At 29.3% G+C, this 16197-nt stretch overlaps 1 protein-coding gene across 1 annotated transcript; it reads left to right on the top strand.

The window, feature by feature from the left end:
• Positions 1-671: 671 nt before the first annotated feature.
• Positions 672-4653, top strand: LOC101493908 (uncharacterized). The gene is made up of 3 exons (XM_012712976.3): positions 672-1133; positions 1606-2701; positions 4243-4653. The coding sequence occupies exons 1-3, from the start codon at positions 760-762 to the stop codon at positions 4531-4533; spliced, it is 1761 nt and encodes a 586-aa protein (XP_012568430.1). The 5' UTR covers positions 672-759; the 3' UTR covers positions 4534-4653.
• The last annotated feature ends 11544 nt before the right edge of the window (positions 4654-16197 follow it).

The raw sequence follows: 16197 nt of genomic DNA, 5'->3' as shown, positions 1-16197 counted from the left end.
TTATAAAATTGGAGAAAATAAATATAATAACTTATATAAAGGATTGGAGTAATATCCAAAATCATCTAATTAAGTAATGAACAAACACATAAAGGACGAATCATTTTATCAATAATTCGTATATATAATCTATATAACAACCTTAAAAGAATGATATATGATAATTTTTTCCACATTTCATCTGTGAAATATTGGTGACGCTTATTTTTAGTTAATTGTTTCATAGAAGACATTCTTTTAACTATTTAATAAGTGTCATACATTTATTCATTCAAGTATAGACGTTTATTCAAGAGGCAAGAGCTACACGTGTAAGAATGATATATGATAAGTATACAATTCAAGTTTATATTTAAAAACTTATAACGCATACTTTCTAGTTTATGTATTCGCTATCTAAAAATTAGTCTTTCCCTCTCCACGTAGAAATATCAAGTTTAAAGGTATATTTATAAAAGTGACATAATCTATATAGTTTTCACAGAATAAAAGTGTTAAATCTATACTATACAATTATACATATATACATAGACGATAATAATAAAAGTTATTTAAGTGATATATAATTATTAATTTTTTGAAATTTGAATTAAAAATATAGTAACTTAAAATAAAAATGGCTATACTAGCTAAATGATGAAATATCTTAAAAAACAAATATAGTTTTCAATTTTTCATAATAATAGATACACAGCTTTTCACAAAACAGATTGAAATTAGTAGCAGCATAGCATCCCCACCTTTTCACTAACTACCAAAATGGCAACAGCATTAGAGTGCTGGTCAAGCCGCACCACCACCACCGCTGCCGCCGCCGCCGCCGATGAACAACAACAAGTCCTTATGAGAACCCACCACAGATCCGAACTTTCTTCTTCCAAAGACTCTTCCACACTCCTCCAAAAGAACAACAACAAGTTTCACAAACTCACTCGTAACTTCTCTGATGTTATTACTTCCTTCAAAAACACACTTAACCTTAATAATAATAATAATCCTGAATCTCCTCCTTCTTCTAAGAAACTTGCTTGGGCCTCTGTTCTTCGTAATCTTACTCAACTTTATCCTGGAACTCAACTTCCTGATAACCTCATTTCCAATTTGAGGAATCATTACCATTCTCTCCCTCTCAGGTTTACATCTTTTCTTTTTCATCAAAAATAACCAAATTGGATACACTCTTTTAATGTTTTATTGTTCATTTTGATGGATTAAAAGTAATTAGTTAATGAGCTTATGTGTGGAGTGATAAGAAAGTTATACATTTACTTTTATGAGAATTGGAGGGTTCAGATTAATAAAAAGTGAAAAAATATGATAAAATGGGTCATATTATATCTCACTCTCACTTTTATTTTCCTTACATTTCATTGAAAATCTTCAAGCTTTTTAAGCATGTGCTGTTTGTTAATGAATGCTACACCCTTTAAAGTTCAGTTCTTTAGGTTAACACAACAAAAGTAAACATGGGTCATGGTGATTTTCTTTAGCTGTTTATAAAAAATGTTTTTTTGTTTGTGGTTTTTTGACATGGGTCAATGGGTTATGGTGATTTTCTTGATTTGTTTATAAAAAATGTTTTTTTTGTTTGTGTTTTTTTTATAGTTATGCACAAGCTGAATTTGATATGAAGGATGTGTTTCTTCACATCAAGTTGATAGAGCAGGCTTTGGAAAGTGATCAGCCTGCAATTTTGATTCAACAAGAGTGTGGTGGTGGCGGTGATGGTGAGGTTCAGGTTCAGGGGTGTGTGTTGAAGCTAATTTTTGCTTGCAACTCTACCGTTTCGTGGCCTGCTATGTCGGTTGCGTTGGACAGTTTCTCTGTTTGTAGCAAGAGGGCACAGATCTTTGAGAAGAAAGGTTTCACCTTAGGAGTTGTTGCTCTTGTTGTTAGGTCCGGGCATGAAAATTTGGTCAAGACCCGGGTTGAGAATGCTTTGAAGTTTGCTTTAAAGAAGCCTAAAACTGGTGCTGTGAATGTGAAGCTTCCATTTGGACTTTGTGGCTGTCAGGAAGAGAGTTTCATGGGGAGAGAATTAGGGGATATTGGAGAAGATAGTGGTAATGGAAAGGAGTTTGAGAATTCAAGCCAAAAGATTCAGCTTCAGTTGCCTTTGCCTACCTCATCTTTCGTTGTGACAGTGGATGAATGGCAGACGATAAAGTCAGGTGGCGATGAGATTGAGAGATGGTTGTTGAATGCAGATTGTGTTGAGTTTACAGAACAGATTGGACCAAATTCTTACAAAGGTGTCTACATGGGGAAAAGGGTTGGAATTGAGAAGTTGAAAGGGTGCGAAAAAGGAAATTCTTATGAGTTTGAGCTTCACAAAGATCTATTAGAACTGATGACTTGTGGACATAGAAACATTCTGCAGTTCTTTGGTATTGTTGTGGATGATAATCACGGATTATGCGTGGTGACTAAATTCAAGGTACGTGGGTCCGTTAACGCCTTAATGTTGAAGAACAAGAAGCTTCATAGTAAGGATATTGTTAGAATTGCAGTCGATGTAGCTGAGGGGATCAAGTTTATGAACGACCACGGTGTTGCGTACCGAGACCTTAATACACAACGGATTCTGTTAGATAGACATGGAAATGCTTGCTTGGGAGATATGGGTGTAGTCACTGCCTGCAAGAGTGTTGGGGAAGCAATGGAGTATGAAACTGATGGTTATAGATGGCTAGCTCCTGAGGTATGTTTCTACTCATTCACAATCTTCTCTAGTTAACATAAATAATGGTTGCAAGTATCAATGATTGTGTCACACAAATATGTTTCTTAGTTTTATGTAGTTGTCTTTAACACAAAGACATGTAATTGAAGTCTTCATGAATTTTATGTACATATAGGGGAGAAAATACTATTGCTCTTATGCTCACGGATTCGCTATAAGTATGCATTCTCAATCGTATAAAATTTTGTATATGCACTCTTTTTCTCACCGATTAAAATCAATAATAAGACTAAATTCTATCAAAAACATTGATAAGAAAAATATTTTTCTACTTGAGATGCTTATTTAGTCAACTTGTGTTCTCCTCAAGGACTTTTAGGACTTTGCCAACTAACCATGTCATATCTATCAACTCAAGGGATTAGTCTCTGTAGCTGCGTGTGAAAGATACCAAGTTTATACCAAAAACTATCTAGTTATCTAACACTAAGAAAGTTTCTTAAAACATTTCATTTTATCCCGCATGTGTTAAAGAAAGAACGGTAGCTATGTTCTTACCGATTGCCTTTGTCTGGTTTTTTCTTCTTCTTACATAATGTTTCAGCAAAAGAGATTTCTAGGAATATGATCAAATTGTTATGTGAATTTCCTTGTTTCTCTTCTTTGGTGTGTTTGTTCTTGTATACGCAAGCTAGTTCAACGATGAATTCCAGGGTAGTGTTTTGGCTTCTATTCCAGTGTAGATGTTTACTGATATATGTGTATGTAATGCATAACTAGACTCCTTTTCTCATGGACTGTATAATGATTCTTTTGGAAGAATGAAATCTGGTGATAGAATATATTTTTTAGATTTTAATGTTTGCAATGTTCTACCTCAAACATAATAAGTAATTTCCTTTATTATCTATTTCTTTCATGTAACTTTTGAGAGCCAAAAAAAAGTATAAAAGTCTCAGTCACAGTAATTGTTGTTATGACTTTTGGAAATGAGAATCGATGTATCTCTGTCTTGTTAAATAGGCATGAACTTTTATAAAAAAATTGTGTGAGATAACAAATACAAAATTGGTTTTTTAGTAGAAGTATCGATTGCTTTATTTAAGCTTACTGACTGACATAATAAGTATATGTGAAACTGTTTGAAATAGTTTATAGAAACAATTTATGGCATCTCAATAAGTTTTTTTCAGCGTATTTCTATAATCTATTAATGAAAATAGCTTATATGAAAATAGTTTGATTTTATTTTATCTTTTGTTATAGAAATAGATTATACATAAACACTGATATGATAAACTTTTATGCTATAAGCACTTGATTAAACTGTTTATCCAAACAAAACCCCTGTCTCCAAGCTAACTTTTTTCCGCTTTTCCTTTTTGGATTGAACACAGATAATCGCAGGAGACCCCGAGAGTGTGACGGAGACATGGATGAGTAACGTTTATAGTTACGGCATGGTAATTTGGGAGATGGTAACTGGTGAGGCAGCATTTTCTGCACTTTCTCCTGTGCAAGCAGCAGTTGGCCGCTCTTCCTTTTTGGATTGAACACAGATAATCGCAGGAGACCCCGAGAGTGTGACGGAGACATGGATGAGTAACGTTTATAGTTACGGCATGGTAATTTGGGAGATGGTAACTGGTGAGGCAGCATTTTCTGCACTTTCTCCTGTGCAAGCAGCAGTTGGCATTGCAGCTTGTGGCCTTAGACCTGAAATTCCCAAAGACTGCCAACCAAATCTAAAATACATTATGACAAAGTGTTGGAACAACAACCCTTCTAAACGTCCTAAGTTCTCTGAAATTTTAGCCATATTGCTGCCACCATATAACAATAATAGGTAATTTTCTATGTGTAGAGAGCCTTGATGGAACCTAATTTGTTGATAGAAAATTATTAATTTAACAGATAAGATGAGTTTCCCATGTTTATATTAGCTTTAATGAAGATATATAATTTTTCCATTTTTTTTGGTATAAGTAATTTTTCCTCTTTAACCGTGAGATCTTTGTATGTTTGTATTTAGTGTCATATTAGAAGGAAGAAAAAAATGACAGTGTTTTACATTTCAATATACTCGTGGAGAATTGTAAAATGGTAATTAATAAAAAAATCCATTTTCCCAATTCTTGTAATTTCATTATATTTTATTATGCATTTGTGATGATAATTAATACTAAATGGTTGTTAAGGATGATTTTGTTTGATTACAATTTTTTTAATCTATATGAAATAATATAAAGTAACAATAAATATGGGAGAGATGAAATATAATCTTGTACCATATATCTTCATGGCATCATAAAATAAAATTTCAAGTTGGTTAATCACGATAAAACGGCCATTAATATCTTAAGTGTGAAAACTAGTAGTATAATTTTGTGAGGGATAGAAAAACCAACACATGACATGTTTTGGGGGCCAACCTTATTAGTTGGTTGGTCTTGTCTTTGTTCTGTTGGCAGTTATCCTAATGGGATAAAAAATGAGGTCCAATTTGATTTTGCGTTTCATTAGTGGGGAAATAATGACACACTCTTGTTTCTGTGTCGGGCACAACGAATTTATAGCTACTCCCACTATTTTATCGAGTTTAATTTATGTACTTCTTTAAATATTTGTTCATAGGTGGGGTGGTTAGATCAATTTGCACCAAATTATTAATTAAATATACTTTTATTAGTTAAATTTCGGTTTAGATTTTTTTAATTTTTTATTTAATCATTTAAGTGATACTTTGTTTGCAATGTTAGTCTTTATATTATTATTTGTTTGTAAAAAATGTTCTTTTTTGGTAGTTTTATTAAATAAATGTGTTTGTTATGATCGTGACATGTGCATATAGTGCCGAGTTGACAAATTATAATAGTAAACTATTATTAGATTTGTTTTTAAGTTTTAGAAAAATATATTTATAATTCTCTAAATTTAAATTAGATTTCGTTCAAATTCAAATTTATAAATGTCTAAATGTGATGTCTAAATGTCTAAGACAAAAATTAATCATTAAAATAATTTATTTATCATAGTTATTGTATTTGCGTATTTCTAAATTGAGCATCATAAAATAAAATAAAATTAAATAGAACATTCTCAATCATGTAAATAAAGTAGCAATTATTATTGGAGTTTATTTTGTGAAAATATTTTATATTTTAAATTTTTTAAAATTCATTTTATCTTTTTATGCTAACAAAAAAGATAAAAGAAAGAAACTAATTAATATGGTGTGATACAAGTAGTAAATATTTAGATCTTTGACCATTTGATTAGTTAAAAAAAAAATCATTTAATTAAAAATCTGATCTTGCATACGAAAATAGATCTCAATAACCTTAAAATATTTTCTCGTTGAAATTTTGGAATATATCTCATAGATCGTTGGAATATCTCACGGATTCTGAATTTATCATGCCAAAGTAAATGATTCCATTTATTTACTTTTCGATTGCAATAATAGCAATACAAACCATCAATTTTAGATAGATCCCCAAACAAGATTTTATTCTATTCCATATCTTGAGAATCCATATTTGTTAATAATCAAGTTTAAAAAGTTACCCGTAAAATGGAATTGAAATCAAAATGTATTGAAGAGTGTTAAAACGATCGTTTATGAATGAATCAACTAAAATGCTTTCTTAAACAATTTAGAAAGTACAATAGCAAATTTCATTAGTGGGCATCTAAAAAGAGGAACAATGGCCATGTTATCCTCTATTATGATAAGGTACAAAATTCGAAAAGTACAAATGAAGCATAAATTATATATCAAAAGAAACAAGACGATTCCTTTTTTAGTTTGTATTGATATAATTGCATTGGATTTTGAGTCCTTTGTTTAAGGAGTAACGATGTTTTTAAGAGTAGTTGATCTTATGCATTCAATTTATTTGAGTACATCAGATATTGTTGTACATATTTTACTTAGAAATATTTTTTTATGTCAAATTTCATACAATTTTGCCACGTATAGTTTATATATTTATTCGTTTAAATTGCTATTGTTTTATAGTATAGACTTGTATATTTTCTATTAAAAATGAAATATAACAATTTCACATGATTAACTGTTTATTTTTTGAAAACTTATAGTATAACTATTTTTTTATTCATAATAATAATATAGATATTTTTAAATTAGTGCACTTGATAAATATACAAAACTAAAAAATAATTAAATATTATTGTGTTGGGTTACTTACAAAAAATTATTTCAGATAATTGTACGTGTAATAAATTTTTAAAATCAAATTAATGTTTATAGGTATGGTAAAGTTATTGATTAATATAAAGTAAAATCACTTTATTATTTAATTAAAAATAGAAGGTTTAATATAAAAGATGTTAAATATTATTTTTCATTAAAAATATAAAATTTATTAAAATAAGCGATGTTAGCGGGAAAAAAAAAGTGATGCTTGCTAATAAATGAAAGAATAGTTAAAGATGTAGTCATTTAAGTAATATACTAAAATACATCATATTAGTTAAAGATTGAGTAAATCATATTTTTAGTTGTTGAAAGTGTAGAACATTAACTTTGGTTCTTGACTCAATCAAAAGTTCAATTTATTCATTAAATCATCAAAATAGTCTATGAAAGATACAATTTTATGTCATAATAGACTCTTACTATTATAAGGTTAAAGAATAAACTAAATATCATTTTAATGATCCGATAATTAATTTAAATTTTAATTGAGTCGGGATTAAAATGACAACGCCTACATTTCCAGGGACTAAAATGGTAGTTTATTTTACACAACTCCTTACAAGAAGGGCGTAGGGAGAGAGGGTTGACGTGTGTCGCAATCCCTCCAAGTTTCATAGGTTCATATGAGATTTTTTTTAAATGGCTAAATAATATATTAATGACATTCTTAACACAAAATGTGCTAAAAATAATTGAAACAAAAGTCAAAATACACGATTCATCAGACCTGATATAAGCTCATCTAAAATTACAACACCACACCTCGCAACCAAATAATATACAACTAAGATAAGACTACGAATCCAAGCACTCCTATTGGAGAGAACACCGTGAAATCATAGACAAATTTTGCATCTTTATCTTTAATCCACATTCATAAAAGAATCTTTATCTTTTCTAACATTAACAACGCATTACACTCAAATTGATTACAAATAATAGAATTACGTATACTCCAAATAAATCTTACACAAGCCACCCAAATAGCTCCAAATTTATCAGGAACACATTATCTAATGGACGAACCTAGAAATTGAAACGTGTGAGCCTCCACCTCATAATGAAACGCATCAGCCAAACTCAACCACTTCAAAAGGTCTATTGACACTCGCTCAAAAATAGGACATGTGAAAAACCAATATTGAATGGTCTCTTCTAACCCACATCCCTCAACGCATAACTAAGGTTTAGCGAACACAATACCTCTTACTTAAAGACTGTCTTTAGTAGGTAACCGAAAAATGGACGAGTCTCCATACGAACACCAACACTTTCAAGGAACCAATTTATTCCAAACTAAGGAAGAAAACTTAGGTACTTCTTTTGTCAAAGCATTGTAAAATAGATTATATGCTTCCTTCACCATGTATTCACATCCTTGTTTGTCTATCCATAAACACCTATCTGAAGAGTTTCCATGTAACACAATGTTATCTAACAACATGACACAATCTTCCACCAACTTCTTCTCTCATTCAAATTACTCCATTCACCAACTCAATTGCATACCAAACGACCATCTCCTAGTCACCATATCCGCTACCAATATTTTTTTAATATGTGACAGACTAAATAGACGCCTAAATCTCTTACATAAAAACCTCCTATAACCCAATGATTCGTCCAAAAAGACGTATCCCTACTATTCCCACCACTTTCAAAATACTATCAAAAAACAAACTTCTACTTCCTCCACCTTTACCCTCTAATATGGAATAAATAGATTTCCACCACAATGAATCTCTAATTGCACCCTTGTATATATTGCAATTGACACACTCATACATATGACTTAACACTTTAAACCATAACCCCTCACTAGTAGAAAATTGAGTTTTTAATTCAACATATTTAAGTCGGTTATGTGCCACCAGACTTAACAAATGAGGCGGATGTATATTTAAATCAGTTGCTCATATAAACGAGTTAACAAAATGAGGCGGTGACAATTTTGTAAATATGTGAAATACTATTAACACGGTTAGATTGACAACCGACTTAATAAATACGGTAAAAATAAAATTAAAAAATTAATATATCCTATCATACTCCACGTGGCTAAATCATTTAATTGGTAAACCACTTAATAAAAACTTGTTTAATGCGGTTATATAGATAACCGACTTAAGGATAAAACGTCGTTTAGAATGAGGTGGTGACAATTTTGTAAATATTTATGCCATTTAATAAAATGAGGCGGGAGCAATTTTGTAAATATTTAACACTTGTCTAAGGCGGGTATATTGATAACCAAGGATAAAACGTAAAATGAGGCGGGTATATTGATAACTGACCTAAAATGTACATTTAACCGACTTAAAAAGGTAAATTTCTACTAGTGTAATAAATACGAGACTAAATGAGTCATTGATGATAAAATTAAAATTTATTTCTATAAAATCTAAGCGAAACATGTACATACTAGTAAAATAACATTTAATAAACAACAACTATATATTAATAAACAAAATTATTTTTCAATGACTTTTGCTTTGAATTATGATTTTAAATTCAGTTCTTAATGGATAATTGCATTTATTATTATTTTTACTTTGTTATAATATTATCAATTAGTCAAAAATATATTTTGATCTTATTTTCCTATAATTTTTCTCTATTACTAACTTAATATAGGTGACAGTATTCAAAACAAATGTGTCATTTATCCTATCACATGTCAAATATTTGACACTAATATATAAAATAAATTTTTTAAGAGAAAAACAATTGTATATATCCAATATTCAAAAACACATTTTACATAATTGTATCTCACATAATATTTACTTGATCGAAATGTTGTACTACGTACTTCAAAATATATAAATAATGTGTGACCCATACGAATGCAATAATATTTTACTAGTTTTTCTTTGGAAGTGGTTGAACTCTTTGCATTGAGCCAATTTAAAACTACCACCAACTAACATTTTTCTAATTTTATATTTTTAAATCAAAAACAGTTTTTGAAAAGAGAATTCAAACATACTCCCCCCTATTGGACCAGTATATTTATTTTAAGTAATAATTAAAGTGGAAAGTTATCACGTGATAAAATTGAAATTTCAACTACCTGATACCTAAAAATATTACCTATTATTTGCAATATCATCAGTATATTTGTGATAGAAGAAAAAAAAATTCCCAATAATAGAAGAATTATAAAAAACACATTTTGTTTGATACACCTTCAATTTTGACAACTGGCTATTGGGTCTTGCTAGGTATTCATTTTGGGAACTATGAATAGTAATAAGTTTGACATTGTTATTCACACCCATTAGTTGTACATCCCTTTTTGTTTTTGTCCTTTTATAGGAGTACTATTTTTCAGAAACTTAATTCTCCAGTCCAGTTAGAGTTAGTGTCGATGGTTTGAATTCATAATTCATATTGTTTTTGTTTTTTATTTTCCTGAAAATATTTATATATATGGATGGAGATTGTTAACTCCAAGAGTAATGAAAATTGAGTTTTTAATACAACTCTGTTTAAGTTGTTTATGTGCCACCAGACTTAACAAATGAGACGGATGTATATTTAAGTCTGACTGCGTGTATAACTTAGTTAACAAACCGGGATGACAATTTTGTAAATATTTGAAACACCTCTAACACGGTTATATTGGTAAACGATTTAATAAAACGAGGTAGTGACAATTTTGTAAATATTTAAAACTTGTTTAATAATCAGACATATAAAAACATACTTAGCTTTTTATATTCCCGTTTCCATAACATCTGCGCTCCTCCACATTCTATTACTAATCTTTGCACCCGCTCCCATAACATTTGTTCCGCCACCTTCTATTACTAATCTCTACATCGTCAATCACTTCCAACTTGTATTCTGACTTACTGCATTTCCTCTAACGTCACCACTCCATCAATTCATTAATACATTCTCAAATTAAATTACATATTTTACATATTTCATTGTTTAGAATTTGTATATGAACAGAAGAGGGAGAAAAACAGTAGTATTTTATGCATATATTGGTTTTACCCCAGGACTTCACAGTCACAACTACTTTACAACCATCGCCGCACCCTTTCATCGCCACCATTTCAGGTATGGTTTTCAAGTTTTTATTTATTTATAATTGACTGTGTTTTTTTATTTTTATATTTGTATGATAAAAAATTATAAGTTGTTATTGATTGTATTTCTTAATGTTCATGTGATAAAAAAATTAGGATTTAGTCCTGATTGTGTTTTTTTTTCTTCATATATTCGATGACTCGAGATCATTTCATCCTGATCAAATTAAAGAAGTTCGAAAACATCGTGTGGATTTTGTTATGAAATTAATTGAAGGAAATGACAATGCTAACCTATGTCTACTGAATATTGTTAATTTTTTTTTAGTCTTCAAGATTAGTCAGAAATGGGATACATCTTCTTTCTACTCTATATATTTTTGTATGAATATTTTAGTTATTAAATAGTTATATAAAATTGTGGTTATATTAAATTTTGAAATTTAATACGAAATATTGTATGGATCAATAACATACAAACAAAATGAGAAATTTATAAATAAAAAAATAATTATTATTTTAATTCTATATATTAAGTCAATTGATCAAAAGACCCGACTTAAAAAGAGGATTTGCTGAACTAAATTTATGATATTTAAGTCGGTTAAGCTGAATCGACTTAATAGGACGAAGCTCTGTTAAGTCGGTTCATGAAACGAGTTAAAAAATAACGTATTTTTTAAGTCGTTTGTTGTTAACTCGAACACGAAACCGACTTAAAATGCACATTTTAACCGACTTAAAAAGACTAAATTCTACTAGTGCCTCCCTATTGCTCCTCAACCTCCAACACCACTTACCAAAAAGAGCAAGATTAAAATACTTTAAAATTCGAACACTAAGGTCACCCATCTCTCGAATCTGGCATACTTTGTCCCATTTAATCTACTTTTCTAGGTACCTCACTCCATCCCTATAAAAGAATATTTAAATAAAGATTCAAATTTAAAAATTATACTTGTAGGAGCTTTGAAGAAGGAAAGGAAATAGACCAATAAGGCAGACATGACGACATTGATAAGAACAAGACAACCTTCCATAGATAAATTATGGTTCCTCCAACCTGATAACCGAAATCGATCTCTGTCAATCATCAACTTCAAAAATCCATATGTCTTGGATTATCCACAATAGACATACCAAGGTAATTGAAAGAAGTGTGACCTACTCTACAACGAAGCACTTTTGCTACTTCCTCCAACCAAGGCTCATTCACACTAATACCAACGAAGAGACTTTTGTTAAAGTTAACCTTCAACCCATAAGCTAATTCAAACAAAAGCAGTACATACTTAATTGCTCTAATATTATACCAACTCTTCTCACCCATAATCGTAATATCATTGACAAATTATAAATGTGACACATTACATACCTTATACCTCGTGAACATACCATTTCACACATAAATACTCATCAAATAATTAAATCTGTTAGCAACTATTAAAAACAAAAAAAGGGGACATAGGATCACCTTGACATAATCCCCTAAAAATAGAAACTTCATTCGAAGGAGATCTATTCACCAACACTGACACATTTGCAGAGCTAAGATATTCCATCACCCCATCTCCTCCATCAAATCGAGAAATTCATTTTTTCTCGAAAACAACCTTAAATTATATTAACTCTTTATTCTTCCTTTCCGCCTCATCCACTACCTCATTGGCTATTAGAATTCCATCCATAATTTGTCTTCCACTAACAAATGATGATTGTGCATCCGAGTTCACCTTGCCAATTATGTGCTTCAACCTATTAGCTTGGACATTCATCAACACTTTATACATACATCTAACCAGAAATAGGCCGAAAATAATTCAAACCTTGACGTTCACATGATTTATACACAACTAATTATTTTATGGCCATACGACTAGCTAGTTATTAAAAAAATTATACATAAAAAGTAGTTAAATGTGTATTTTGTTAGTAATTTTTATCTTTAAATGTGTGTTTCATTAATTAGTTTAATTATAAAATGTGTCTTTCACAATTAGTCATTATGATCCATATAATTACTAACAAAATAGGAGATTTGATGATGTGTTTAGTTTTGATACAAACAAGACCATACTAAACGCACTTCACACATTTAAGAAAACAAAATAAGTCTTTAGTTTTATATAAATATTGGAGTTTTGATCAAAGACTCCTTAAATATTAATTCCTAATTCCATCGGTGTCTTATTGTCGTACCCCAATTTTGTCTGACTTATTAAATTGTAATAATCATAATATGTTTGACTATTGTCAATTTAATTCTCCTCGTAAAAAAAATCTATTCATTTTAATTATTAATCTTAAAAAAAATATAAATTAGAATTAAAAGTCATAAGATCAAGGTTACATAAAATGCAATGGAGCTCACGATATTACAAGAGTATAAAAAAAATGGTATATAATAAAAATAATTAGATGCTTGAAACAAAAACAAAAGACAAATTGGTTGCTCAAATTGTTGTGCCTATGTCCAACTAAGTACTGGAAAGTATAGATCCAAAGCTGTAAATAGAAAGAAGAAGAAAAAAAAACCTCTTTAGCGCCCAACAAACTAGCTCTGATTCTTACTCAAAGTAGAATATTAGCACATAAACAATAGTTAGATAAAAACAAATAAGCTAAAAATGTGAATGCATCAGATATGTAGAAGAATCATATTATGAATAAAGAAATTAAAGCACCAAAAGGTGAAATTCATTGGAACCCCAAAGAGATGAAAAACAACGGAACAAGTGAAAAAAAACTTATAAATATAACTTTGCTTTTCATAAATATAAGAGGTTTTTTGGGTTGAAATCTTATACTAACTCACTTATAAAAAACATACACACACAAAAGTAAAACGAAAAGAGTAAGAGGCTAAGAGCAAAAGAAAAACAAAGAAAAAGCCGTGACTAACTTTTACAAAAAAGTTTTCATCTCTTTTAGGTAGTATTGAGGTATATATTTTTTCCCTTGTTCAATAAATTTATTTGTTCATTATTATCACTATATAGTTACAGTTATTATAAAAATATATTTAGTTTTTAAATTTGAATTTTTTTTAAGCACTAAAAAATTAGGATGAAATAATAAACTTAAGAATACAAGTTCAAAGATCAATCACTTTTTTTCTTAGCAAGAAGAAAAAATAGGTAATGATGAAAGGTTTGACCAAAATAGAAAGAAGTGTTGCCTAGACACTTACAATAAAAGATAATAACTCTATAATATGATGTTCCCAACTATTTATTACAAGTACTAGGTAGTAGCCATTACACCTACAAACCATTTTAGATACTAGTATATAATTTTATGTTTAATGGTGTATTTTGTTGGAGGTAAACAGAGGGAAGGGTGGAAGGAAATTTTTATATTTTTTTTTGTATTTGGTTTACTTTTTAGGTAGGGAGGAGAGCAAAATTCCTCCAAAATCACATTTTATTGGCTCTTTTTTGTTTTGTTTTTTTTCCTCTCTATTTATATATATATTAAGGGATTTAAATGAGAGATGATGAGAGATGGCTATATACATTACAAAATTATTTAAAATTCCCTTATCCTAACGATTCAAACACACTTTTAACAAAAATTCCTCCTCCCCTCCACTTTCCTTGTCTTTTTGTCCGTAAAAGAAATGATGAATCCACTCATAAACTCACACATATTTAGGACTCAATTAAGGACTCTTCACTCTCATATTTTGAACCAAACATATCTATACTTATCTCTCATTGGTTGAACCAAACAAAACCCAAGAAAAAAAAATCATAACTTGCACCCTTGTTTAAAAACTATTATTTAGGATTTAACTTCTATACACTGAAATACTAAATTTTTCTACACATGCATTCAATCAAATTAATCTATGTAGATATTTGTGGAGATATTTTAGGAAGTAACCTAAAAAAGTGCAAGATAGTGTATTTGATTGAATACATGTGTAAAAAACGTTTTACACCATCAATGCATAAAAATTAATCTATTTTATTTATCGTCATTAAATATCAAGCTTATATTACTTTTGTGTTAATTATACTTGTTTTGATAAAAAAAATTTTTTGGGTGAAGATATGTTAATCATACTTTTTTTGTAAATAAGATAATAAATACCACCAGAAACTTGGATACATGACTATAAGATTCTGAGTTTGAACTTGAGGTATGACGTTCAACATAACAATATCGATGTTTCTAGATGATATTTAACATAACAATATTAACATTTTTCAGTTGAATTATAATATAAAGACATATTAATCATACTTTTATCTTATCAATTGTTGCACATTTAAACTATATATAGAGAGAAAATAAATAGATACCGTGACCAATAAAATATAATATTATTTAAAATTTCCTATTATCTTTGATCCTTTTAAGTTTTAATACATATTAAAAAATAATAAAATTCTATAAATTTAGGTCCTTTTATTTAATAAAAATAAAATGCATTTAATAGATGCTTTTTTTTTTCTTTTTATAATGATTCAAAAAGAAAAATATCATTAATTATATATTGATTTGTTAAAACAACCAATTTTTTATTTTTTAAATAAAGCTAAAAACAAGAGTAATACAATCGTTTTCTTATTCATACTACGTATATCAATAAATATAGCTCTTTTGATAAAGTTCTTTATTCTTTTTATAAAACACTCATTAAATATTTAATTATATTATTTATTTATTTAAGTTCTCTTAATTAATTTATATATATTTTTATAATCAACAATGAATATTACTATGATAATAAAAGCATTAATAAATATTCTCTTTTAAAACATAAAATTACAAAAAACAATATTAATTATTATAAAATATTACTTTTGAATCAATTGTCTAAATTCTATAGTACACTACATGGATATAGTAGTACTATATTTCGTCCAACAAATTTAATTTCTAATGTCGTGTCTCAGACATCAAGGCGGTAACGTGCCCCTGGTTCCAGACCCCAGTGCATTAGCACATTTGTCCGAACTGGTCCACACCACCATACACCACACCGCACGCTATCTCTCTCACTCAGTCTCACATAGAACATGTAAAAGAAAAAATGAAAAATGAAAATTCAATTCAATCTACCAATGGCAAAACCCTAGATAGAATTAATTAAACTTCGATTTGAACACATTTTTTGTACATAAATCCAGAAATACCCCTCCTTATATCCCTCTGTTCTTTAATTACCAAACCCTTTATCACACTTCACACAATTCTAAACCGAACTAAAAAGAATACCAAACTTTCTCTCTCATTTTCTCATC

This window comes from Cicer arietinum, chromosome 2 (genome assembly GCF_000331145.2).
Source record: "Cicer arietinum cultivar CDC Frontier isolate Library 1 chromosome 2, Cicar.CDCFrontier_v2.0, whole genome shotgun sequence".
NCBI lineage: Eukaryota > Viridiplantae > Streptophyta > Magnoliopsida > Fabales > Fabaceae > Cicer > Cicer arietinum.
The sequence above is the reverse complement of the archived record's forward strand: the minus strand, read 5'-3'. Positions and strand labels throughout refer to the sequence as shown.